The sequence below is a fragment of the Esox lucius genome, chromosome 6 (genome assembly GCF_011004845.1).
Source record: "Esox lucius isolate fEsoLuc1 chromosome 6, fEsoLuc1.pri, whole genome shotgun sequence".
NCBI lineage: Eukaryota > Metazoa > Chordata > Actinopteri > Esociformes > Esocidae > Esox > Esox lucius.
Genome location: NC_047574.1, coordinates 16,076,639 through 16,104,346, shown reverse-complemented (window position 1 = coordinate 16,104,346; position 27,708 = coordinate 16,076,639). Strand labels below are relative to the sequence as shown.

The 27,708-nt window shown below is 38.0% G+C and overlaps 4 protein-coding genes across 13 annotated transcripts in view; 3 read left to right on the top strand and 1 right to left on the bottom strand.

Annotated features, from left to right (window-relative positions):
- The window catches only part of LOC105010587 (formin-2), a 49,037-nt gene extending 44,713 nt beyond the window's left edge, over positions 1-4,324 (top strand). Inside the window, exon 18 of the mRNA XM_010869976.4 lies at positions 142-4,324. Within this exon, the coding sequence (XP_010868278.3) occupies positions 142-168 (27 nt within the window). The 3' untranslated portion in view covers positions 169-4,324. The remainder of the gene's footprint in view (positions 1-141) is intronic.
- Positions 3,279-9,750, bottom strand: LOC105010551 (gremlin-2-like). Its single transcript, XM_010869903.4, has 2 exons — positions 9,034-9,750; positions 3,279-3,842 (listed from the first exon to the last, which is right to left on the bottom strand). The coding sequence occupies exon 2, from the start codon at positions 3,839-3,841 to the stop codon at positions 3,287-3,289; it is 555 nt and encodes a 184-aa protein (XP_010868205.1). The 5' UTR covers position 3,842; positions 9,034-9,750; the 3' UTR covers positions 3,279-3,286.
- Positions 9,751-11,553: 1,803 nt separating this feature from the next.
- On the top strand, positions 11,554-17,677 carry LOC105010549 (ubiquitin-conjugating enzyme E2 D4-like). Of its 2 annotated transcripts, none has more exons than XM_010869901.3 (7): positions 11,554-11,619; positions 13,923-13,986; positions 15,377-15,408; positions 15,618-15,695; positions 16,646-16,751; positions 16,973-17,066; positions 17,249-17,672. In XM_010869901.3, the coding sequence occupies exons 1-7, from the start codon at positions 11,569-11,571 to the stop codon at positions 17,292-17,294; spliced, it is 471 nt and encodes a 156-aa protein (XP_010868203.1). In that variant the 5' UTR covers positions 11,554-11,568; the 3' UTR covers positions 17,295-17,672. The 2 variants fall into 2 exon arrangements, with proteins under 2 accessions (XP_010868203.1, NP_001290847.1); NM_001303918.1 differs by lacking the exon at positions 11,554-11,619 and adding an exon at positions 12,797-12,938 and having other exon boundaries at positions 17,249-17,677.
- An 8,197-nt stretch (positions 17,678-25,874) lies between these two features.
- LOC105010548 (protein bicaudal C homolog 1-A) overlaps positions 25,875-27,708 on the top strand; it is a 75,374-nt gene continuing 73,540 nt past the window's right edge. For 5 of the 9 annotated variants that reach the window (XM_010869897.4, XM_010869894.4, XM_010869896.4 and 2 more), the window contains exon 1: positions 25,878-26,415. In XM_010869897.4, coding sequence (XP_010868199.2) covers positions 26,223-26,415 — 193 coding nt within the window. In that variant the 5' untranslated portion in view covers positions 25,878-26,222. Of the gene's footprint in view, positions 26,416-27,708 lie in introns of all 9 variants that reach the window. The other 4 variants (XM_020047678.3, XM_010869899.4, XM_010869898.4 and 1 more) reach the window with 3 other exon arrangements.

The following is a 27,708-nucleotide window of genomic DNA, read 5'->3' as shown; positions in this document are numbered from 1 at the left end:
ATAAATTGCTCCTCCCACTTGTCATCAGTAAGTGTGTATAGAATTCTAACACACATTATTTTATTTTGAAAATGCAGTGATGAATTGATTCACATGAAACATTGTAATGCCTGTAATTACCTTCTATTTTGTGTTTCACAGAAGGCCAAACTGAGTCAGAAAATCTAAGACAATCTACTGGAGAATTCTTATCAAGGGGAAGTTTGAACAGAACTTGTTTTGCTATTGTGTTTGTTGTTATTGTTCATTTCCATCATCCTTATATGCCACAAACAGTGTCGCCTTATTGGAAAGTGCAATGCAGTAAACTATTACAGTATTTGGACAGTGACACTGTTTTTTGTCTCTGTATTCCAACACTTTGAATTTGAAATGATCCAATGACCATGGGGTTGAAGTGTTTTCATGTGAGGGCTTTTCAACAATATTGTATGAACCATTTAAAAACAACCACACATTTTGTACATTGTCCCCACGATTTTAGGTTACCAATAGTATTTGGACTGATTAATATCATGTTCTCATGATTAGCACTTTTTTATTTAAACTTTTTCTTATACAGAGTCAGTCTGAGGAATAGGTCTATTTTACAACTACAGAAAATAAATGTGAAAAACTAAAATAGGAAAAACTAAATCAGGAAAAACAGTCCTACTGAACAACAAAAAGTAAGAACCCTTGCATTTCCTTTGCATGCGTATGTCTGAGAGGCTTATAAACTTCACCAGACGCTGGGCATCTTCCCTGGTGAGGGCATTTGCTTTCATGTGTCGCTGTCCACTTTAGAATTCAGAGCCATACATGCCCTGGCATGCCACCAACTCCACCCTGTTTCACAGGTCTGGTGGTATACTTTGAATCATGGACAGTCACTTTCTTCTTCAAACGTTCCTCTTTCCGTCGCTCAAGTACAGGTTATGTTCCATCTCATCTGTCCATAACACTTGGTCGAGAACTCTACAGGCTTCTTTAACTACGTTTTAGTAAACTGTAGCCTTGCAGTTCTGTTCTTGGAGCTTAATATTTGTTTGCATCTTGTAGTGTGCCTTCTAAAGTACAGCTGGTGCACTCTTCTGTCTATGCGAGTATTTACTCATGAATTACTACCTCCTGGAGAGTTTTCTTGATCTGTTGGACTGTTAATCTTTTTAAGTCACCATTTAAAGTATTCTTCATCACCTATTTTCATGGTCCTTTTTCTACCAGGTTGTTTGCATATGCTGATGTACCAAAGAGCTGCTGATTTTGGCACGCCTAATGATTTGTCTATGTCTCTGATTCATTTAATTTGATTTAGCTGTCAAATGATGTGCAGCTTGACTTGCATTGACCCCTCTTTGTGTTGTCAGACACCAGCAACAGACTCCAAATGCAAAACCAAGAATAGACGTTGTCAGCTCTCTTGTGCATGAAAAAAAACATACCTGTTTAATAAGAAACCTCTGTAAAGCAGGTTGTCCAAGTGCATTTGGTGTCTATCCTAAAATGGGGTGACAATGTATAAAACGTGCTCTCATATTTAAATGGTTCTTTCGAAATGAGTGGAAATAGCCTAAAGTTAAAGGTGACAGTTTATGCCTTCTCTGTGGTTATTGTAAATCTTTTATCTATTGTGGAATACTGAACCTAAAAAACAAAATCAATAAAGCGTGTCAATATTCATATACTTTTGGAGTTCACTGTAAAAATACAGTACCATGATTTGGCAGCGTCAGTCAGAGAGATTTCCCCCACGTCCAAGGAAAGTATTTAGCAAAGTATTTAATACTGAATAAAATTGTTTATTTTAGACAGATGACAATAATGAGTAATACATAATTTAGAAGTCACAGACATGTTGTGGTATTCCCTGTAGCATTTGATAGAATAATCCACTTAAGACAATCATGTTTATCAAGGACACTTCTAAAGTTCAGCTGGTGTAATATACTGTCTATGGTTAGGTATTTAACTCATATGACTACCTCCTAGAGAGTTTTACTGATGTAACGTCATTTAAATGTAATATCCAATTGAAACAACATCCAGAGTAACATACAGTTAACATACAGTTAAAGGCTGCATATATTTTAATACTCTTTGTGCAAATCAAACCCTGGTATGCTGTACTCTTAATTGAACCATGTGGGATCTTGCAGTAAATCTTGCAGTAAAAAAAAACAGAGCACAACATTGGCTTATATTTGCCTACCAGACAGCAAGTGCCTTTAGCACACTAATTTAGTTCTGGCCAGTAAGCCAATGCCCTTAGGCCAAATTACTCTTACAATACAACTTTTTTGGAAATGAATCTTCCTTAGTGACAGCCTGCGTTGTAGCAATCTTGGGTTTTTTGTCCACTGCTTTTCATAAATGGTTGATGTTTGATGTAAAGATGAGGTTTATCTAAGTGTTATCTATGTTACATGTAAAATGTTATGCAAACTGTAATGGACATATCCTTTTTATTTGTATATTTGCTGTCCTGATTGGTGTGCTGTTGAAGCTTTATTTAACTGTTGGTGACTATGTCTCTAGGTGCAATAATCTCTTTGTCCAGATAAATTACTATTTATTGACAACAATAATTTTTCAACCTATTCTTAACCATCAGTCTACCGTATCCTTTAATGACACAACATTGTTTACATTCACTTGATATTCACATGAAATAGATTCAATATAAAGTATATTCATAATCACTTTTTCCATTGTCATTTACATATATATTCATAGAGGAGCAGTTAGGACAATACAAAATATAATAACATAACTTATTTACTGGTTAGCTTGGTATTTGTGTGAATAATTTCACATTTGGACATTTTAAACACAGGCGGAGCATATTCCAGATCTTATGGATAGCTCACCCATGTACAGCATGTCCTAGAGCCAAACATTAGCTGAAAAGGGACATCAGTGCATGGCAATAGATAAGGTAATATCACAAACTGTATACATTTGAGTGGAAAGATCCAGTTGACTAAATTTGACTTAAATATGTCTTTACTTTTGTATGCTGTGCTATGCATCCATTTTTGACAGAACTTTGTAGCTATAACTCACCCATAGCTGTCAATGTCGTCAAAAGTCATTCATGGGCAACTCTACTGTCTGTATATTAAAGGTTCATTGTGTGTGACCAATTAAACAATGTATAAAGGGATGATGCAGAATAATCCAATATAAGGGAGAAACACTAGCTATCCCCTGGTATGTCAATGGTATTCATGTTCATGTTAACGTTCACTTTGACGTTCACATTAGTGTTCACTGTGACGGTTATCACCTGTCTAAAAATAATTCCTTAGAGTTTCCTGCTATCACTTACATCCACCGACATGCAGCGACACTGTTTCACGTGCTGCACTTTGCGGTGGCGAAAGTTTGGCTGCAGACCTGGACAGTCAAGCTGAACAGTGAGCTGGGTGACACGGTGTGGCCTGCAGAAGGAACAGGACAGGAAGGGCTCCTCTGCCTTGTTGTTTTTTTTCCGGGCAGAACCTGGTCCTCGATTTGAGCTAGTGCTCATGTGGCGGGGGATGTAGAAGGAGTTACACTGGCCGTAGCAGAAGCGGTTGACCACCGTTCGACTCCGGCAGCCTTCCTCGCTCACCGTCTGACGAAGTGGTTGTGTCTTGCACCAGTCACGTCGGAGGTAGCGGCTCTCTGTGACCACCAGGGCCTCCCGACTTGAAGAAAGGACTTCAGGTTTCCATGGCAACAGGCGCTGGCTCACTGATAGGTTTACTTTGGACTTGGAAGGTGAGGGGATGGAGCCCTGGGGGCGGGGTTTTCTGGTCTCTGTGCCTACACAGAGGAACCCAACTAATAGGACCGTGAGAGTGATTCTCCAAAACATTCTGGGAATGACAATACAGAAAGGTTAGTTAGAGTGCTACTAATTGAACATCAAGCCTTGATCCTTGATTGCATTATCAATAGAATACTACCAGAAAAAGCTGTTTAGTAACGAGGTAACAGGTAACAAGATATCATATTTCAATCCTATTCCATTGTAACACAACTCCAGAAGTATTTGTATTCTTTATGGTATGGCCTCAAGTATGTGTGTATGCATGTGATATTGTTCTATTTAATTGCCCCCTCCCATTCAGTTTGGCCTTTCAGGCATTATTCTGGAAATTAATTTACCATGTCCACCTCCATTTGTCAATGTCTATGTGTCATTACTTTTCTTTGCTTTCTTGTCAGCTATAGGATTGTTACAAAAATAAACATGTCTGGTCATCAAAGGACACCCGTAAACACCCGTCACGAGAAAAATAAGTTCATTGTATTGGTCCCGTCCCCGGGTAAAATAATTAAAGCTTTGCTTACTCTAGTCATGAAGTATGCAGCTGATATGTAAACATGTATTAGCTACCCATCTGAATGTCGTTAGTGAAGGAGAACAGTACGCTGTGGGTTTCTAACCTCACTCTGTGAACAAGCCCTACACACACACACACACACACACACAAACATATGAATACCTACGTATACTCACAGACACACATTGGTGATCATTTTAAAAATAATTTCCCCATTAAATGGAATACCTTCATAATACTTTTGTTAGGACTACTTTCAATCTTTGCAGGCCTGTACCACTTACTGTGTAAATGCCAAAACAAGTTGTCAATCACTTGTGAATATTTCAACCAATGTGGTTCTACACTTGCATATACAATCTAAAGGAAGATTATTATTTACCCCATTTTTGTCCCTTCCCAGTTTTCTGAAATTCAATTACCTCTTATGGCCAAGCATCATTGCAAAAATCCACAGCTATGCTGACATATGAAAGGTACATAATATGTTGACAAAAACTTACAATTACAAGTATTGCTAAAGTTATAGTTTTTTCCTCAAAATTCTTCCAGACGTCCAGCCTATACCCTCTTGAATTTTACAACTAGGATATCTGGAAAAATAGGGAATTTGGTGAAAGTCACTAGAATTTTAAAACCCCCAAAACAATTTCTTCTTTCCCTACTGCATTTCAATGTTGTGATTCTTTTCCATTATTCAAACAAACACAACATGGTCCCTAAAAATGTTGAGTGACTACCAACCACAATAAATGAAGGCAGTCCAACACAGCAGGCTACTTGGAAAGTGCTGTCTCTCTATTCCCCCTCAGTAAAGAAGACTACCCCAGGTCTGGTGAGTTATTATGCCCTGCAGGGACATCCTGACTGTGTATACAATAGATGACAGATATGTTATACACTCACTGCTTCAGACTCTCGAATTCCAAACACTACATAAGTGTGATACAGCCAACCCTGCCAGCTATCGTCATCAATATCTCGGCAAGACCAATTGCGGTTTGCTGGTTGGGGAGGAGGGGAGTTAAGTGTACAGAGAGAAAACTATGTGCTAATATAACCGATTCCACTGTCTCCTACCAATGTTCATAAAGTTTGAGTTTGGGGGACAATGTGGTTTTGGCAGGGAAGAGCTACTGCCCCCTCACATTGATTTAATGGACTGTTTCTCCTGAATGTGGTACCTTAATGATGTCGCTAACATCCACGTTGCCTTAGTCTTGCTTGATGATGCTCTTGCTATGCCACTCCTACTTTGACTAGTTAGTTTCTGATGCGGCATTACAATTTCAACCCCTTCATTATTGGTACCTTGATCACATCCACTATCAATCTTGAGTAATCTCTTCAAAATTACAATTCATTTATACATAGCACACTAAATATCTGGACCTAAAACAAAGGTAATTTCAACCTTAGAATGGAGAAACATAGGTAATCACACTGTCGTGGATGTGTAAATTAAAGGACTTTTTAGCCTATGAGTTTTCTGCTTTCCAGAAATAACTTACAGATTCTATGTTAGAGACATCTTCCTGTATTTAAAAATCCTAAAATTTTTCAAAGTGTGACTGAGAGCACATTGTCATTTTCAGCAACGACCTCTGAGAAATTAGGATTTACCTGCCTTGATCTAGGACAGAACAACAGAAGCATCACTTATGCTACTGTTTTTCCCTTCATTTTGATGGGTGTTTCAAAATGTGCCCCATATGTACTGAACTTATATCCCATTGGTCAGATACATTCTTATCTGCTAAACCACCCTAAACAGATGCCATCAGGGCAAGGTGGAAGGAGAAGCTAGGCATTGACCCATCCATAAAAGACTTGGAGGATAGCCTGTAATAAATTCACACATGTTCATTCAACTCTAGATACTGTCTCATACAATTCAGGGTTCTAAACACATTACACTAATCCAATGTCAAATTAAATAAGATATTTCTGGAAATATTTTAGATGGCAAGCATCCACCTACAGAGGGCCTTCTGTTCCACTGATTTGCCATGTGCTTTACGCTGCTCAACTATTGGTCGGAAATCTTGGATGTCCTTGATACTTTGGTGACTACTGCTTTGTTTTAGGACTCTGTAGATGCTTACAAATATATCAATAAATTATTTAAAAATGAAACAATTTTAGCCATTAATGCTATGGCCCATAGAAACAAATTATTAAGCATGTGTTAATTGCAAAATAGAAAATAACAAATATATCACTAATTATCAAAGTATTATATTGTCTTTGCTAAATCGGAGAGGTTTCACCATATTTACAGCACTGTATATACACCGATCAGTGGTAATATTATGACCACTGACACGTGAAGTGAATAACACTCATAATCTCATCATGGCACCTGTCAGTGGGTGGGATATATTAGGCAGCAAGTGAACATTCTGTCCTCAAAGATGTGTTTTGAAGATGAAGGAAGATGAAGCAGGAAAAATGGGCAAGTGTAAGGATCTGAGCGACTTTGACAACGGCCAAATTGTGATGGCTAGACGACTGGGTCAGAGCATCTCCAAAACTGTAGCCCTTGTGGGGTGTTCCCGGTCTGCAGTGGTCAGTACCTATCAAAAGTGGTCCAAGGAAGGAAAAGCGGTGAACCAGCGACAGGGTCATGGGCGGGCCAAGGCTCATTGATGCACGTGGGGAGTGAAGGCTGGCCCGTGTGGTCCAATCCAACAAACGAGCTACTGTAGCTCAATTTGCTGAAAAGGTTAATGCTGGTACTGCTAGAATGGTGTCAGAACACACAGTGCATCACATTTTGTTATGTATGGGGCTGCATAGCCACAAACCAGTCGGGGTACCCATGCTGACCCCTGTCCACTGCCAAAAGCGCCTACAGTGGGCATGTGAGCATCAGAACTGGACCACAGAGTAATGGAAGAAGGTGGCCTGGTATTTTACATCACATGGATGGCCAGGTGTGTGTGCGTCGCTTATCTGAAGAACACAGGATGCACTATGGGAAGCAAGCCAGCGGAGGCAGTGTGATGCTTTGGGCAATGTTCTTCTGGGAAACCTTGGGTCCTGCCATTCACCGGGATGCTACTTTGACATGTACCACCTACCTAAGCATTGTTGCAGACCATTTGCACCCTTTCATGGCAACAGTATTCACTGATGGCATTGGCCTCTTTCAGCAGGATAATGCGCTCTGTCACAAAGCCAAAAAGGTTCAGGAATGGTTTGAGGAACACAACAAGTTCGAGGTGTTGACTTGGCCTCCAAATTCCCCAGATCTCAATCCAATCGAGCATCTGTGGGATGTGCTGGACAAACAAGTCCGATCCATGGAGGCCCCACCTTGCAACTCACTCAAAGAATCTGCTGCTCATGTCTTGGTGCCAGATACAACAGCCCACATTCAGAGGTAAACCCATGAATTGACAGGTCAGGGCTGTTTTGGTGGCAAAACAGCCACCAAAACACATTACTAGGCAGGTGGTCATAATGTTATGCCTGATCTGTGTATATACAGTATATTATGTACACAGTGTATGTACAGTATACTCAGTAGTACTTCTCTAGAACAATTTATTTTCCTAAAATAATTCACACTTGATTTTTCTATTCAAAGAATTTGTATAGTTGGCTAATTTACCACACTATTTGCTGAAATAAACAATTGAATGCTTTATTTACAGAACGATTTGTAATTAAATTCAATGATTTAGCCAGTTATTTTCCATATAAAAATGGTCAAATGATAAAAACCCACCAAAGGGCAAACTTATCATCCAATAACATGTTTGTAATGAAGACTAAAACATAATGCTGACTTTTGCCAGGGTTGGACATCGGTGGTTTCAGGTGAGGTCAGTTTTGTCTGTGAATTTAGCAAATACTGATGTTCACCCAGACAACAGCTGGCGATAATCAAATGGTCAAGCTTTGTTGTAATAGACCCAGTGTGTTTAAAGCCAGTGTGCTCAAAGCTAGAATCCTTAATTGAAACAATAACAAAATGGTCACTTTGGCTGTGTTTTGGTAAAAAGCTGGCCCAGGACAAATGTAGTCATTCTCTTTTTTAATAGACTGGGCTGTGGATGCATGCACAGACATTCAATTATATTAAAAGTATCATTATTGAAAAACAAATTCAGAGACAATATGTGGCTATGCAGAGTTTGTTTACATTAACATTATTTACAATGATTAGAGTAAAACAAATGTGTGTTTTGGGTTGAGATGGTTATGGCAAGTTATGTTCTTCAAGAATGAACAGGTATACATATATCATTCATTTATAAGTCCAAGATTGGATGTAGCAAATCTTTTTGCAAATACATGTCTAACATACAGAAACTAATCAGTTCAAGATGGCTCAGCCACCAGAGTGGTTGGATCAGAAGATTCCACACAACACTCAGGTGCATAAACTCTGATCCAGACACATAATTATTGCATCTCAGATATTCACATTGTCATTTATGAACATATGCACACTGATGGATTCAAACAAGTTACAGTCATACCTATAGCATCTGCAACACCACATTTTGCGTCTTGTTTATTTCCTTCATGAGCCAAATCAACATTCACCAACACAACCATTAACTAACTGACAACACTCAATCTAATTAACTTTTAGGAAAATGCTTTTTGTGATTAAATCTCACCCTCCATACTCATCTGTAGCCTTAATAACAGAACACAAGCCAGGGAACAATGCATCAGTTCAGCAGGGGGAGGACAATGACTGTACCTTTTGCCACAGTGTCCCGGGCAGCGGGGTGCTCCTTTCTCCGTTAGGAGTAGTTTTCCACCCTTACTGGTCCTGGAGAGGAATTCCTAGTGCTGGTTTCCATGGGAACCGCAGATGTTGCCCAGGTAGATGATCAGTTGAGCGTCCCCAGATCTGGGGTCCTGTTGTTCTCTGATGAGTCTGTTTAATAATTTTCCATATCCATCTAAAACAAAGATGCACATATATTCTCTCTTTTCTCAGTATTTGTTTTTACTATGCTTGGGAGCTTCTGTGTCCCTGTGCCTCTGGGTGTCTTCTCATGGGTTTTAAGTCTCACTTCCTCCTACTGACGGGGGCTCTATCAGCGCTGATCACTGCAAGAATCAAACCAAGCTACACCTTTCCCTTCCCCTCTCTCTTTCAATATAAATAACCTCCTTCTTTTTCATACACATACTCACTGCTTACTCCACTCTTGGAATCCTTTATTAATCTTGTGCTCTCTCCCTCCCTCTTCCCTTCTTCAGTTACTCTCTCTTACTCTGCTGCCCCAAATCCCTGTTCATCTCCCACTATCGCCCCCTTTTAGCATCTCTTTCTAATTTCATATTAATCTCTCTCTTTCCAAATCCATGCACCTTTTCTCTCACCGATCCATGAGCTGAGCTCAATGATTAGATGTTCCAATTAGCCTTGAACACACCATCAACAAATCAAATGTTTATCTCACTCTGAATAAAGTTTCTCTGAGACGTTTATATAACAACACATTGTTGCCTTTCAACAATATGGGTGTGTGAAATTACACATTCTTTTAATTATTCATACTCCTGCCTACTCACACATGGATGGGACCCTTTGAAATTGACATTCTCTTTCTTTTGGTTAAGGCATAAATAAGAAAGACAACAATGCTTTTGTGTGTGGTACAGATTCAATACCATCAAAAGCTGAGAAAAAACACTGAGTGTCATGTACAAATAAAGATTTGTAGCATAACAGTAGATAATGTCACAACACCATTGCAGCAAAATTCTTGCTTGAGTCTTGGACATTTGTCCCTGCTATGTTTCCCATGTAATAAACACAATATATTACATGGCCATGGTTTTAGAAACTCTGATATTGACATGAGTAATCTGACCTTAAATGTAGAGGTAATTTTGTACAGAATAATATGAGAAAACTGGTAACAAATAACACATTTTACCATGTTTTTGACATGTAATTAAAATGGTAATTAACAGGTGACCCCAGTAGGTGTAATAGAGACACGGGTGCTGGTGTCCTAGGAATGATATGAGTCATTGTGTTTCAGTTCAATGGTAGAAAGACACTCAAATTTTTTGTGTAAGGGATTTGCCCAAGAAGGTGAGAAGAGAATGCATGAAGAGAATGAGAAAAATTAAGATGAACCGTAATCAAAGATCCATCATAATACCAATTTGTAATCAAAGCGTTTGAAAATGTCAGATATATCAGAAGAGGAAGAAAGAGTTGTACCTGTAAGAAATATGGAAATACAAAGCAGGTAAGGTCCATAGTCAAATATTTGATATACAGATTAAGGACAGAGGTTTCTGCATGATGATGCATTTGCATTACATTTCAAGGCAGCCATGCTAATTCCCCATGGGAAACATTGACACATTTTCTTAATTTAAAACAATCCTACGTACAAATCAAGAATAGATGATGGATGCTTAAAGGAACTAATGTAGTTTCCATTGTAAAACGTTGGCCCAACTCTCTAAACGTAAAGCTCATGTAATTTTTGGATTATACTGACACCGTATGGGCATCATGTGTACAACATGATATTGCTTCATGCTTGATTATTGCTTTACATGTCAGAAATGTAAATTAATTCAGTTTACATCAAGTCTCCATGCAACAGTGTTAGAAAACACACACAGAGGAAAGAAAGTGAGGTGAACAACAAGCAACCAATTTAAATTTATTTTAAAACGCAATGTACTATGGCACTATTATTTCATTCTTCATACTTCAAAACAAGTTCTAACTTTTCTGTGAAAACAAGGAGACAACAAAGAATGTGGGAGGCAAATGTGGAGGGGTATAGGATGAATCATAAAACACACTATTCTGTGATTCTACATCACTTGACGTATTTAGTCTGCTAGTTTAACGGCAGATAAAACATTCAGAAAAGTACTGTGGAGTGTGGACATTGCACTTGATCTATTCCTGCCATGGTTGTCTCATGTAGAACAGTACAAAAAGTATGTCTAACATGTTGTAATATAAAACAATTGACTGGATATAAAATATCCAATGAACATGAGACAAACAAATTGTAGGAGTCTACATAATAGACAACCTAAGCTTTTTGTCCATTCTATCATTTCCCTTTAATCAATCACCTCAGCGTCTCACTCACATCCCTCTAATCCATGGTTGCCATATCCGCGGTATTCATGCAAATTGGTCTACTTTTCAAACAATGTCGCGGGTGAAAATTGATTGGTCGCGGGTGGCGGGTTTTTTGGCTACTTCTGAACTTCACCGCGGCCGCACCATTTCTGTCTTTACATGCTGTATTGTGGGTTTCTATGCTGTTTTCACAGTCAGACGTCAGCTAAGGTAGGATCCGCGGCTTCACATGCATAGCCTATATACCTTTTCGTTTCCGGGGGGTTCACTTGTAAAATAGGCCATTTTGTGCACCAAGTTAGGCTAGTTTTCAAGCATTTTGTGCTGGTTTTGAGCAATGTTTTTTATTATTTTGTTTTTTGCTTAACCTGGAACACTGCTCTAATCTTTAGGAATGATCCTGTAATCCTGTCTACTGCTGCCTTCGTCTTCTCACGATCGACTGTCGATCATCGACAACGTCAGAGCTAGCCGTTATGCACTGGCCGCAAAATGCACACGCGCAAATCAAAATGATACCGTAAAAAACAAACGTCACAGCGGTAGTACCTAAAAAAACGTCCAGAGCTGCTGCGGACGGTGTGACTATAAGTATCTAAAAAGTCAGTAGCACTTCCTCGACATCCACCTAAACCTAGCTAACTCTGCTAACATGGCAAAAATGTGCTGCCTACCAGGTGAAGAAAAGTCCACTAACTGAATTTTCGTTTACTTCCTGAACCTCTTGAATTTAGGCTGTATGCAGCAATGATTTTGATAAATGTATGTATGTTTGACGCCAAATAACGCCAAAGGTTTTCGCAAATTAAAATAATAATTACAAGTAAAGAAATGTAATAATTTAGGCCTGCTTGTAAAAAAGTAAGATTTTGATACCAACCACCATTTTATATTAAGAATAATAAAATGTTGAATGAGAACTCATTTATATAACAATTACATTATGACGAGTGAAGTTAGATTGGAGACTATAATAATTTGAACTAGTCAAAAGAAAATTGTGGCAGTGACTAAATAAACACAGAGAAAAATAAGTTGAAGACGTGTTTTGAATGTCTTAATATATTTTTTTTTACCAGAAATAACAGAATATAAACAGTTTTAGGGTTAACTGTGTAACTTTTTTGCATTTAAATGCATTAAGGGCTTAAATAAATATCGACATTATTTTTTAAAACGATTAATGATATAACAACCACCACTCAAGCTACCTGAGTCTGGAATTCAAGAGTTTGTCTCATGTTCTCATAGCTTTTATCGTTTAGGCTGGAACACGATTACGTTAAAACGGCTTGCCTTAAACGTACTGTCACTTTAAAGTGAGAATGATCGAAGTAAAAACGACAATCCCCAGAATACGTTTCGTCTGTTTCCTCGAACAAAAAGCGGAAACAAAAGAAATCGCAAATTTCTCTAAACAATTTTTGGTGAGTTGCGCCGAGAAACAGGCATACAACTGACCGATTCCAATTGCAAATTCATATACCTACAGCAGGAGGGTTGACATGGCTTTGAAAAGAATACAGAAGGTGAGTGTTTACATAACAAAATGTCGCCGTCATCTTAATAAGAGGTTGGTCGGTGTCCTGACGAAATTCCACAATACGGCTCGCTAGCTGTGGCTATTAATGTTAGCTGTGTAGCTACCTAGTTTGTCAACAATGGTTTAACTCCGGGCTTTCGGTCCCGGAGGAGGGCCGAAACATTTCTGATATTCATCCTCTTATTTTGATAATGCCGGGACTAATCTGATCTGTGAGAAATGAGTGAGCGCATTTAACGTTAGCTAACGATGTTACAGTAGTATCTCGTTCGATACACATTAGAAAACAAACAAATCGTATCTAAGTTTTTCGGCCCTGACTTTGGACCGGAATTGAACAGCCCTGGTTTAACTTGTTAGCTGTCGCTTGCTGAAAAATACTAACTACATTTTCATCGCGGCAAGTGTGGCTACTATAACTAACAATAACTGTTATTAACATGTCACATGCTGGCAAATGTTAAAATAGCTAACTCTAACGTTCTCGGTGTGTTCTGTTTAACTGCAAACGTTTGTTACCAAAATAGGAATCGCCATTAAAGTTATTGTTGTCAACACGATACACTTGGCAGCTGCAGTAGCTAACTGGAAATGTAAACTTTAGCTATGTTGCTGTTCTAGTTATTCCGGTCTAACAATGATGATCAGTGTTGCAGGCCTGAATACAAACGCTTCTGGAACAACCATCATGGAGTAGACTTATGTTTCTGTTCTACTTTTCAGTGTAACTTTATCTTCTAACATAAAATACAAATAGTATTTATTTATGTATTCGTGCTATTGAGCACTGTGATTCATTGAGGCCAATTACTATCTACAGATATAGCTATGGTATTCTTGTATTTTCATGAAGCCATAGACCACCACACTTTCTTTTCAAAGTAGCCACATTGTTAGATGAACAATGCACTATATGTATAGAATTTTCTCTCAACAGAATTCACTGTGCTACCCTGTTCTTTTTTGACAGGAGTTACATGACTTGCAAAGGGACCCTCCAGCTCAATGTTCAGCTGGACCAGTTGGAGAGGACCGTAAGTTCCACAAGAACTTCAAATTAACTGAAATGCAATGCATCTGACAGTATTTTAACCTACGCTAAATCATATTAGAAGATTATAATACACACAGTATGATACCTTTTGTAACATGGTCTGACATGCATTCATGTAGATGTGGTCATTTTCAAGCTTCCATACTTTCAGAGAATTTTGGGGGAAGGAGGTAGAGTAGTCTTTCTAGTAGTCTTTTCTATAGCAATGGAGAGTGGTTTAATGCATGTGTATTAAGACAGAATAAAACAGACACTGTAGGCAGTCAAACCCTATGCAGGACAGTGCACAGTAGGCTAATGCAAATGCCATCTCATTCGCTGAACTGTTTACAGACAGTAAGAAAACAACACTTGTTAATACTACAGGGGTAATGTGACATTTTGGGAGCATACTAGTCCTCATCCAATTACATTAACTGATAAGATATCTCTCCCTTCGTAGCACATACCAACATCACAAGAACATCCACTAGCCAGTGTGATGAAAATCTAATGAGGGGAATGTATTTACACTGCAAAGTTATTCAGCAAGTCTAAATTGCACTCTTCTGTAGCCTACTCATGGCAACTGGAACTTCTCTGTCTGACCTCAGCGCCATTTTAATCAATGGATTTGATTTAAAATGAGAGGTTACATGTGGATAATGCGAGTTAAATTCCACATAAGATAAGCCAGGTGCTACTGTAAATAAGTGTCTTGCACGTTTACAAGCCAAATGGTGCCTGCACCCAATGTTTATGCTCTGGGCAATCAGTAAAAGCTATTGCATATCTATATGCAAAATAGGGAAAAGGAAAAAAATATGCCCATCCTATCACTATCTAGGTTGTGGTCTTAACTAAATAAATAGTTATCATGCACCAAATTTACATTTCCTAGCCTTGTTATCACTGATGATCATCACTAGTTGAACTGTGCCATTTCTAGAGACATATCTTGTATTTTTTTTGTAAAAGATTGAATAAGTGCATAACGATAGATGGCTAGAGGAAGCAAACAATGTCCCAGTCGTTAATCTACAACCAGATATCTTTATTTGACTACCGTGCAATACATTGGTGGGTAATATTCTTAATTTGACTACATCAGTTTATTCTGCCAAAAATGCCTTACTCTCTCATGGAATGCTATGTTTAAAACTGATTTGGAGCATAAAAATTGAGCAAATATTTGTACATTGCTATATCCTCCTTTGCTTCATATCTGCAAAATAGTTCAAATGCTGTCCGTTCCACACGCAGATAGATGTTGTCCAGATGAGATTCAGGGGTATTGACCTCAGTCCACTCCTGGTTGTTTGCCTTTTACATTTTGTTACTGTCAATAATGGTTTAATATGATGTGTTCTAATTTGTCATCTTTCCTTTAGTGTTTCATTGGCAAGCCACCATCATGGGACCTGTAAGCCATTTTCTAGGTTATCACTGTTGTTTCTAAATGTGATTTAGTAAATTAAGCTCATTAGCCTGATGGATTAGATTAACCTTTTTGCACCTTATGACATAACACATTGGAATCCAAGTTAACTAGGCTTAGATGTTTGCTTTTACAATGCTTTTTCTTATTTTTATGGTTCACAGTACTGTTTTAATCTTTAACACCTCTTTCAGACTGACAGTCCATACCAGGGAGGGGTATTTTTCCTCACCATCCACTTTCCCACAGATTATCCCTTCAAACCACCAAAGGTTAGATACACCTTACCTCACTGGCCCTTGTTCTCCAGAATTCCTCCCTGTATGTGCAGTAGAGCTGGTCGATATGGCCCAAAATGTTCCTTTACTTTTTGTTGATATTATATTAATGACTATATATTCATTTGTATATCTATGCCGTCATTATCTTAAAATATACTCTACAAAAACACAACCTTTTCTTTTCTTTATATACTGTTATTATGGTTTGTTTTTGTTTCGGATGTGCCAGAAGTGCCAGAGTCATGTCTGTTTACTCAACTGGATGAAAATGTTTCAGATGAGAAACAATTTTGGTGGTATCGCCAGTCTTTGTCTGTACTGCTTTTCGGCATATTTGGCCGACAGTTTTGTCCTGCTCTTTAAAAAACAGCAGGAAAAAACGAAAGAACCTGTTCCATATTTCAGAAGTGGTAGTTCCCCTCTTGGTGTCAATTGCTTAATCCGTAGACCTTCAACCTTCTCCTGGGGAACCCCCCGCCATTCCATCAATTAGATGAATCCCAGAGCTAGCATACCTGAATCAATTTATTAACTAATTGGGGGGCTGGGGGGCCAGGAGAGGCTTGAACCTCTGTCTGTAGAAACGACTCCAGTATTGGTCATGGCAGACTCCTTCACTAGTAGTCCTCATATGAACCATATAACACAGCTAGGTGTGAAAGCTAGTAGGGAGCTGCTAATGGGTTTGCCCATATTGTCCTCTGGTTATCTGCCCGGATGTTTTTAAAAATGGACTATAAAAGCACGATTACCGGATAAAGCTTGGGAAAGCTTTCTGTATCAAATATGCACAAAGCGAAATAAGCAATATTGCGATATATCCTTATCTTCGTTATTTAATTATTTAAACTCAATAACGATGTTTAATGAATTCTTGTCCAGCCCTAATCTACAGAACCTTCAACAGAGATTTTTTCTTTGCATGCTTTTTCTTTCAATAGGTAGCCTTCACAACAAAAATCTATCACCCAAACATAAACAGTAATGGTAGCATCTGTCTGGACATTCTGAGGTCACAGTGGTCTCCAGCGCTTACAGTTTCGAAAGGTAAGAAACTTGTTGACCTTTGCGCTTTGTAAGCATACATGCCTTTTATCTCATACAAGCATTGCAGTTAGTAGCATTTTCAGATATAAACCTTTGCAAAATCCGTCTGTCAGATTTTTTTTTTTACATTTTCAGTCTGATGCGTTGTTTTGACAATGGAAATGTGTTGGTTTAATGTTAAAGTAAACTTATCCTGACTATCACCATTTGTGTTCTTGCAGTTTTATTGTCCATATGCTCATTGCTGTGTGACCCAAACCCAGATGATCCCCTAGTTCCAGACATAGCACACATCTACAAGCAGGATAAAGAAAAGTAAGTGGACTCACAAAAATAAAATGTCATAGAATGAACATTTCTTCACAAAGTTGAAACATACCACACATCTACGGTCTAATACTTTGGCCACGTTAAACCTGCTAGTTGAATTTGATTGGAGTAACTTGCTATGAGTCTTTGATAATCCTGGTTTACAATGTCTTGTTTTGTTTATACAGGTACAACAGATTAGCAAGAGATTGGACTCAAAAGTATGCAATGTAAAGGACTGAAGTTTGAGAAAAGGCTTAAGCAAGTTTCCTGGACACCTCTGAAAGTACTGTTGCTACCCCCCATCCTTACGGTTGAAGAAGTGTTTTACATGGGAAGCACATTCTATGCCCACATTAACTGGTTTTATGCTTTGCCCTCATTATTTTCTTTTGTTTGACATTCCCAATGTTATATAAATTATTATTCATTTATTGCTGAGATGGCCCATAAAGAAAGAACAGACCAATTCTGAATCCATTCTCCCATCGTATAGGTACATTCTTTTTTCCTTTTAGAGATTTTTATTGTATAGTATAAAGCTATACTGAATCTATTTTTATTATTTTGCATTAAAAAGTGAAACAATAAATATTTGTCTTGATTATCTTAGACATAATACAATGTATTTTGAGTTCCTCCCCTGGGCCGTTTAGGGGTTTAGGGAATTACGATATTTATTGAAAGCTTTATGGCACCAATTACTCTTAGCAAATCAGTGGGTAAATTATAGACACTACCACATTGTTTCTTCTACCTATCGATTTCTTTCTAGTTACTGCCCTGTGTTTTGAGGGGTCTCATTTGAATGAGTGGTACATCCCCACTTAATTTACCTTCATTTACCTTTTATGGTAACCAATGTTCTCATTTGCTGTGTGATTTTGTAGTGTTAGAATCTTGCCCTATCCTGTTTCTCAAAGAAGGAGCAATGACAAACTCAAGTTTATGTAGTGGTGTGGCCAGAAGGTTTTGATCTTGCTGTGAGTCAACATGTATGACACTTCTATTGCCAAGCACTGGCCATGCATTTTCTATGACTGACTGACAATTTGAACGGTTTTAAGTTAATAATCCTACTCAACTCTATGGACAGTTTTAATTGTTCCTCAATATTTTGATTATTGAAAGATTATTGTACTCTACTTATTGGGACAGAAAGCAATTTTTTTTTTTATCAAACGATTACAGTGTTGTTAAAGTTTAGATTTTCAGCTTTTATATAATTCTTTGTATGCATATTGGTTTAACCATTTAAAATACGTTTTTATGCGCAGTCTCTACATTTCAGGGCAACAAACTTAATAGGACAGATTAATATTGTGTCCAAATGAAGCAATTGTTTTTTGTTTTGTTGCGTATTCTGCAATTGCCTGAAGTCTGCAACCCGTTTACTAGATCAGACGCTAGGTGCCTTCACTGGTGGTGCTCTGCCAGGCCTGAACTGCTGCGCTCTTCAATAATTTGTTTAGAGTAAAAAAAATTTGCCTGAAGTCTCAGCAAGGCATATTCAATAAGATCTCAATTTGACCGGTCAACCGCTATTTAGTTTTTAGCCTTAAAAAACTGCCTAGAGGCCATGATGTTGTTTTCAGCTATTGTCTAATCAGTAGGAACATCTATAAAACTATACAACTGAGCGAGTTCCAGTGGCACCCATTACACCCTGTCCAAAATATTTTACTGATCAGGAATTTTGCTGATATTTGGCTGTTGCTTTTTTTCTCATCTTACAATCTACCTGGTTCATCCTAGTCTTAACGGTCAACAATACCTTTGCAGGTCTTCCTTGGCTTATCAGGTTTGTGATTACTGAGGTCAAAAGTGCTTTTTCCCTCTTTTTTTAATGATGTTCCAAATGTATTTTTTGGTAAGCTTTCATGTTGGAAAGATTACTTGGATTTTATTCTGCCTAGTAATGGCTTCTTTGACATTTATTGACACTTCATTGGTCTTTGTGTTGACAGACAATAGCAGACTCCAAAAGTAAATTCTACGTGTAGTATCAAGAATTGACATTGAATGCTCTGTTATGTTGTCCCAGTACTTTTTATGCATTTAGGTGAATATGTATGAAAGATTTGGCATTTCTAGATGATGGAACCATTGTGTACTACAGATCTCCTCAAATAAATCTGAAAATCTACACTGATAATTATTTTATTTATTATCCAAAGTTTTGGAATACACAGCCGAATGAAGATTGTTTACTGCGCCAATAATAACGGAGGCACAGTATCTTCAAATTTGGACTCTTAGATTGAATAGGATAACATGGTGTAGTCGTCCAGTTGTCCAACAGGCATAGGTTGATGCTACTAATCTATTTGATTTTGATTGGCTGAATGAGCCGTGGTTTAATGGTGATATTTGTTGTAGGTCTAGTAGCAGGTATAAACCAGTTAATTCAATAAAAGAAACCACATTGATTTATGTTCCTATGCAATCTCTTTTTGAATGTTAAAAGCATATATTCTACCAAGAGGGCTAGCCTTTATTTCCATGTTCCGATGACCATTGCAATTCCCATTGATCAAATGGCTCAGTTTTTCCCAATTTGGGCTTTCAACACTACTTCAACCGCTTGAGTTTGTACGCACGCATGATCTGAGCTTTATGTGGAGTACTGTACACTAAATGCCAAACTTTGCAGGAAAGGTGAAATTTGGTGCATGAAAGTTTTAGTCTGTGTGCACGCCTTTGGCAAATTAGACTCAGATTTCTATGAAATATATACATACAATATGAATGAAATGTTTTCTTTTTCTTTGAATAAAAAAAATGAAGTATTGAAAAGCAGCTTTATGTCTTGGCATGGTGTGAGCAGACCCCAAACGATGTAGTTGTTTGTGTCATGACAAAATCAGAAAGCTTGTGGACTAGTCAAATAATGTTTGGGTTTTATTTAAACAGTATTAACTAAATGTTAGTTGTATTTTATTTCTTTTTACCAAAGAGATTCTTTCAGATCTACATTACGGTCTGGAGGTTTGTGCTCAAGCTTATTCTGGTCTGGACAGCATCATTTTGAAAAGGTCAGATGCTTTTTCTGTCATCACCACTAGATGGCAGAATGTCTCTTCACACCTATACAGAAGAGCCTTGCTCAGTTCAATCCAAATCTGAAAAAGGATGCTAATCTGACCGGATGTGCCAAAGGATTGCTTGTTGTTTTTTTTTTTTTTCAAATCAATACCTGCTCAGATAATGGCCTGGTGCAATGCTTAATTTATTCTTCTCTGCTTGCTACTGTAGTTCCCAATTATTTGAAAAGACATACTGACTTGAGTCTAAGCATTCAACTTGACTCCATGCACAGAAAGACCTATGATGGTAACGATGAGAAATTTCAGTCATGTGATCATCCTGCAGAAATCTTTGTCAAATTGTACAGTTTCAGAAGAGAAAATTACAAATGTTAGGCTATTTAAACTGTTAGAGCCGATGACCTAGGTGGGGTCCAGCGAGGGTTTGAATCTGGCCCACTGCTCTGCTACAACTCTGTTTTTCACACATATCTGTCAAATGAAGCATGATAAATGCCTGACAAAAAAAACTCTTAAACAGAGAGCATTGCATCCCCCTCCCCAACTCACCTGCTGCACCTTAACTTCATTTTCTTTCTGCTGGTAGGAAAGGTAGAGACCGGTAGAGTCCATTTTAAAGAAAGAACGGTGTCTTTGAAAGAGCATGGTTATTTCAATGGGGGTGATCAAATGACTGTTCCCCTCACAGCAGGGAGAGTTCAGTTAATACTCCATAGGCCTAAAGTGCAAATGCAGTTAACAAACATTTCTGAATACTCTTACATAATTAAAAAGATATACTGAGCATAACACTTACCTAAAATATCTAAGTTACTATGGAAAAGACTGTGCTAAAGCCCTAAAAAATGTCCTGTGTAAAATGTTATATTTAATGCAAATTAGCCAACATTTGCATTGCAAAGCTGCCTATTTTAAGGTTAGGGTTGTGGTTCTTTTTCTCCTTTTTAGGTCAAGGGTTATGGATGTTTGATGTTTGAATTGATGATGCAGAGGAATCTGGGCTATGGTGCTCAAACATCAGTCGTGAGACAGCAGTGTCCCCAAGGCTCATTTCAGGGCTGCTTTTTCATGTGGGTGTACTATTATGTGGGTTACTCTTTGTTGTGTACAAGCCGCCCGCCCGCACAGATTTGTTTTTGTTTCACGTAAAAAAGGGTCCTCCTATCCCCCAGATGACGTAATGGGTCTTTACCCTGTTAAAATATAGGTTTCTAAATAGAACTCCACCAGTGTTATTTCTGCTTAATTTGAATTTACTAGCATGAAGTGTCACTTTGGATTTAGGCACACCAAACAATCAAACAAATTTCTCATTCCAGAGGGCATTGCGGTCTGGAATTACAGCATTTCGAATTAAAGATGGAAGAAATGTTGATAGTAAACATATGATAGTACTCAATAATACCATGCATTTGTATTGTCCAATCACATATCCGACACATCCGGTAATATTGTAACAAACACGTGATTGCAAATCTATTATTTCAAACCATGATGCTCATGGTTAGCAGCGTTTCTTGTTTTGTTTTAGTAATTTCCCTTAATTTAGTGGTTAAGAACCAAATAAATATCAGCACAATGGTGATTTTTATGATACAATTGTGAAACTTGGTATTCTAATACTTGATACGCTGAAGCTATGGCTGCAATCATCAACCTAACAAGAGGGCGATGTTAGTTATCAAGTAGAGGTTCCCCTCCTAAGAAATCTATGTCCTTGGACTTTTACCTGGAATTGTTCATTTATGTCTGAAAACACATCCTCATATACATATATATGTAAAAGGAACTTTTTGTCATGTGACAGAACAACCCTTTATTTATGTTATATTTAACTATGTACTGCATTCAGTTTTATTTACATTGTTTATCATGGGCAAACATATTTTACATCTTAATGTATTTAGAACTGGACATACTGGAAATCTTTATAGGTTGGAGGCAGCCTGACAGGTCTCTGTCAACCAGGGAAGACATTTTAATAAAATGACTGTCAATTAAAAAATTATTCTAAACAATGTCAGAAAGTCTGTGTAATGTAATTAAGGCAGAATCAGTGACAAGGATTTAGCATATGGGAGCTAATGTAAAAATATCGATTCAAGGTGCTTTCTTTAACCTTTTCTTTTATGAACTTGAATTTGTATCAGACATGATACAAGTGGATAGAAAAAAAATGAAATGTAGCAGTACTTCTCTTACTGCCCTGTCTTTCCACTGTTCATATAGTCTATACTGAGGTTTGCAGAGAAAGAGAATCATGCAGTCAGACAATGAGATGGACTGAACAAACATGGTTGCCAGTGCTATGCTTCAATCAAAAAGAAGGAAGACAGAAAGAAGAGGACACATCATTTGGAGTTATTTCACTCCACCAAACAGCAGTGAAGCAAAATGTGATGTGTCAAACAACTTTACAATATTGTGTAAATAAACCTGCAAGATGAAACATGTAATGCATAAAAATCAGGTACATAAGAGTTCAGAGGAGGGTGAGCGAATGCTAGCAAATATTCCCTTTTTGTATACCCAAGAAGACTTTTAAAGGTATAAGTATTGGAATTGGGGTACTAGCCTTGGTATTACGTTGAAAAGAAAACCAGGGTTATCGCCCATCCCTAGGAGAGTAGTAGACAAAGAATGAATATTGTCATAGCGCAAAAACATCTGGTGCGCATGTAGGGTGGAAAGAGGGAGATAGGGGACAAATTAGTGATCAGAGACCTGGATGAGGATTGCAGGGAGATTAATCGACAGACATCATCTAGATCAGTGTTTCTCAAACCTGCTCCTGGAATAAGTTTATCGAGGTGTAAAGCTCATTCAGCAAGTCTCGATAGTAACCTGTTGGACGACAGATGACATTTGAATGTAGACGTGACATTGACGTAATTGTATTGAAAAGACACAAAAGAAAGATAAGCAAAGGGTGGGGAGAAAAACATTTTGCTGGGATGAGTAGTTCGGTGCCATCCCAACGACAACCTGATGCTCTTGGACTATGGGAACACATGGTGCTGGTCATAACATTAGAATATCATCAAAAAGTTGATTTATTTCAGTAATTCCATTTGAAAAGAGAAACTTGTATATTTTATACATTCATTACACACAGACTGATATATTTCAAGTGTTTATTTCTTTTAATTTTGATGATTATAATTGAAAACCAGTCGTTTTTGTCTTTAGCCCTGGTGAGATGCTTCTGACGCTGTGTCTTGTTCAAGAGTGGCTTTGACACAAGGAATGCGACAGCTGAAACCCATGTCTTGCATACGTCTGTGCGTGGTGGTTCTTGAAGCACTGAGTCCAGCTGCAGTCCACTCTTTGTTTTGTTTCACAATCCTCTCCAGGGTGCTGTTAACCCTATTGATTGTACACTTTTTTCTACCACATCTTTTCCTTCCCTTCACCTCTCTATTAATGTGCTTGGACACAGAGCTCTGTGAACAGCCAGCCTCTTTAGCTATGACCTTTTGTGTCCTGCCCTCCTTGTGCAAGGTGTCAATGGTCGTCTTTTGGACAGCTGTCAAGTCAGCAGTCTTCCCCATGATTGTGTTGCCTACAGAACTAGACTGAGAGACCATTTAAAGGCCTTTGCAGGTATTTTTGGTTAATTAGCTTATTAGAGTGTGGCACCAGGTGTCTTCAATATTGAACCTTTTCACAATATTCAAATTTTCTGAGATACTGAATTTGGGTTTTTTATTAGTTGTCAGTTATAATCATCACAATTAAAATAAATTAACATTTGAAATATATCAGTCTGTGTGTAATGAATGAATATAATATACAAGTTTCACTTTTTGAATGGAATTACTGAAATAAATCAACCTTTTGATGATATTCTAATTTTATGACCAGCACCTGTAGTAGCTGGAGTGTCAGTGTTTTCTTGTGTAATCCTTGGGTCCGTCAGGGCCATAATGCAGAGAGTTAGAAGGACAGTGTAGGCCAAGATGAACTCATCCATGTTGATAGTTCAGCAGATTGATAGTTCCGAATTCTGCAAGACACCAGATGTTCCACATGGGTTGTACAAGCAGGGAAAACAATATTGGAAGAGATGGGATGGGACCATAGGATGGGAAGAGTCTGCAAGAACTACAAGGAGATGAGCCAGTAGGAATAGAAAACACACAGTTGAGAAGAATACTTTTGCTGCACTTTTAGCATAAGCCAGGTCAAATACTCAAGTGGCATGAGGCCTTACCTTTCTGGTATGATTGCAGTACAACTGAATAGAACTGTCAATGTTTTGGCAACTGTCTTCCTTTAAATGTCAAGAATGTTTCTTCCAGCTTCAGCTTGGGATGCTTTGGTATACAGTGAGGGAAAAAAATGTCCCTTTAAGAGTGTGCTCCTAATCTCAGCTCGATACCTGTATAAAAGACACCTGGGAGCCAGAAATATTTCTGATTGAAAGGGGATCAAATACTTATGCAAATCAATTTATAAAATTTTTGACATTGGTTTTTCTGGATTTTGTTGTTGTTGTTCTGTCTCTCACTGTTCAAATAAATCTACCATTAAAATTATAAACTGGTAATTTCATTGGGCAAACGTACAAAATCAGTAGGAGATCAAATATTTTTTTTTCCTCACTATAAATAGAAGGAATTAGAAGGTAAAGCTAGGTTATTGGTAAGACCAACATTTCTTCATGTAAATGGTTACACCACAGTACAGTCCAGAGTACAGTTTTTGCCATTACTATAAGCCCATCCTTAAGATGCCAGATAAATGTTGTTTTACTTCATGGCACCAAAGTGTTGGTTTTAGGTAGGGAACATTTTATTTCAGTTGCCTTGTACTTTACATTCACATTGCATATAAAGAAAACTGAAAAAAGCCCTTCAAGTATGGAGAATTCCTTTGGAGCGTTCACAATGCACCAAAAATAAGCTAACCACAATAAGTCAATGCTCACATCATCATACCATCATCCTAGACACTGGCCTTCATTCCATTTCACGTACTGCCCCGACAGACCGACAAACAATGCAATCATGATTTCTGTCCACATGGCCAATACAAGAAGAAAATCCATGTCACAATGTTGTTAATCAACACTGGAGCTCCGGTGTTCAAGACCAGTGTTCTTTACTACAGTCAGGACTGAACACTTCCCTGTGCAGCTGGGTCCTGGACTCCCTGACGGCCTCCTGAAAGTGGTGAGGGGAGACAGCACCTCATCTGCCTAGTTTACCCATAACCCAATGGTTACCTTGTGGAAATTTGCAAAACTGTTGGGAGAGAACTGATCCCTGCACACCCATCTCCTGGCCAAAGTGTTCACTACATGCTTGCTATGGCTCCCTACAAGCAGTATTCAATTTTCCCACTCCTGTTTTTATTGGGAAAGGATTTGTGCCAAACGTGACAATGCCGGTTAGATAGATGTCAACTAAATTTAACGCATGTGGTACAAGGAGATCCTTTGCATTGGTAGGCAAATTCAATTTGAAAAATATTTTCTAATTCTCAAGGCCATTAATTGCCCCCTTGACCAATATCAACTGTTTTACAAATGATTTAACAATAAATAAACATTTTGCTGAGAGTGTAAATGCAGTCAGAGTAGACTGTGGATGTCCTCCTGTGTGTTATTCAAATTATTCTGGTCTCATGGAGCCTAATATGACCTGTAATTAAAGGGCAAATAAAACGTTTCCTGTCTTCCACCCAGAATCCCAATTTAGGGCACCCCCACCTTTCAAATCCCAATTTAACCACAGATGATAAACCATGATTATGATCTGAAAAGGTTTCAATGGGACAAGGGGAAGGAAAAGGCTAGACCTAGATGTTAGAAACTATATTTGGGAGGAGTCAGACTTCTTAGTCTTGAGTCTGACACGTAAAACTTTTACTTGTGTTCTCTAGATCCAGCAAGAAAACCGTGTGATCGTAGACTATTTTTAGAGCGCCACTCAATGGGGAAAACTGGGGCTCAAGGAATCGGTCGAGGAAAAAGTCACTTCGCAAGAATGAGTCTGAACACAATCTCAAATTGATCTATAAATAAGGTTTATTAGTTTCTAAAATCCACAAATTGATAGATTACAGTTATTTCGAAACGCAGTGGCCACTGGAAACGTTGCTGTGCAGCGCAATGGCTGCCCAGTGTGACTCCTTGAGCGGATACTTGCAGCAGTCGGACCAAGGCTCGAATAGTGAACGCAGTACTGACTCCCCCGTACCCGGCTCCGAGGATGATTTGAATGGACCCCATGCCTTACCAGACCCGGAGTGGACCGAGGAGAGATTTCGAGTGGACCGCAAGAAACTGGAAATCATGTTATTAGGTAAAGACAGTATTACCGAATCATTGTTTTGATGAATTTTAAAACTTTTGTGAAAAGGTTTGTATTCGTTAGAATGACAGTACACAATGCTTAAAAATGGTTTCCCTTTGAATGGTAGACTATTAGAATTTTTGTGTGTGCAAAGTAGTTTTTTCGCTTTTGACTTAATTGTCCAGTAGGCTAATGTGTGGGCCTTTTTGTTTTTGTAATATCTGATGTTCCGCTACTCTATTACACTTACTATTTTCGCTGACATTGTTCTGTCCAAAAGAAATAAAAATAAAACTTTTAATCACAGTAAGGTAATTATACATTTTGGTGGTTGGATGCTACGGATACTAGCGTATGTCAGTTAATATCATATTTTAGGATGGACATCGCGGTGGAAAGTTGAGTCAATCAGTATTAAATGCATTAAAACATCTTTACACAGTACAATAGTCCATGTAACAGTAGTTTATCAAATCCAGCCATATTCACCAGACATGCATCAGTACCGTTTGTACTATGGTCGGCAGTTGAAAAGTGTGTACACAACTCGACCAATAAGAGTCGCTATGAGCAAGTGTGTGTGTGTGAGAAAGTAATAAAGTGCCTCAACGTTTTAATCAACCTTGTCGTTAGCTGTTGAAAACATTCGTTATGTAACTCCTTGGTGAGACCAAAATATCAGGAAAAGTTGTTTATGGTTAATAAACCTAATTAAATGTGATGAAAAAATGTGTTTTTACTCAATATGTCATAGTCTGTAAGTACAATGCCTAAAAAACTTTAGTCCATGATTTGTCAGAGATAAAAAGTGAATATTCATTCAGTCTTACAGTTTTCCAGGTAGGAATAAAGTTGTCACTGTCCTGTTAGTGAACAGTTAAACAACAGCTTTGTGTGTAAATCTCTAATGAGATCTCCTTGGACTGCCAAAAGAATGAGATCAAGACATTTTGCAAAACATGCTTATAGGAGATTCCAGAGTTATGTAATCAAAGAAAACTTCATCAGTCTGACCAGATGACAGTGGGTCTAAAGCTAGAGAATGCCAAACAAGACCACATAGGGAACATTTACAACACAAGATAACCTATTCAATAAAAAAAGTGTTTGAAGCCAAACTAATAGCATACAAAACAAGGGGTTTCTGTCTTGACCGATTTTTCTCATCCTGTTGGGTAGGAGGATGTAGTCAGTGGGATTCTGATTGCTCTACTCTTCCTTGATTATTTTCTCTTTCATTTCAGTACTGTCTTGATTATACTGAGCTAACGTCTGATTAATGTTGTTTCAAGCTCCAACCTT

Excerpts from the sequence above, each read along its gene's own strand:
- LOC105010551 (XM_010869903.4), bottom strand. The coding sequence starts at position 3,841 with ATGTTTTGGAGAATCACTCTCACGGTCCTATTAGTTGGGTTCCTCTGT.
- LOC105010549 (XM_010869901.3), top strand. The coding sequence starts at position 11,569 with ATGCTGTATTGTGGGTTTCTATGCTGTTTTCACAGTCAGACGTCAGCT. Across the intron at positions 11,620-13,922 it reads ACAGTCAGACGTCAGCTAAG|GAGTTACATGACTTGCAAAG; the intron begins GTAGGATCCGCG and ends CTTTTTTGACAG. Across the intron at positions 16,752-16,972 it reads AGCGCTTACAGTTTCGAAAG|TTTTATTGTCCATATGCTCA; the intron begins GTAAGAAACTTG and ends GTGTTCTTGCAG.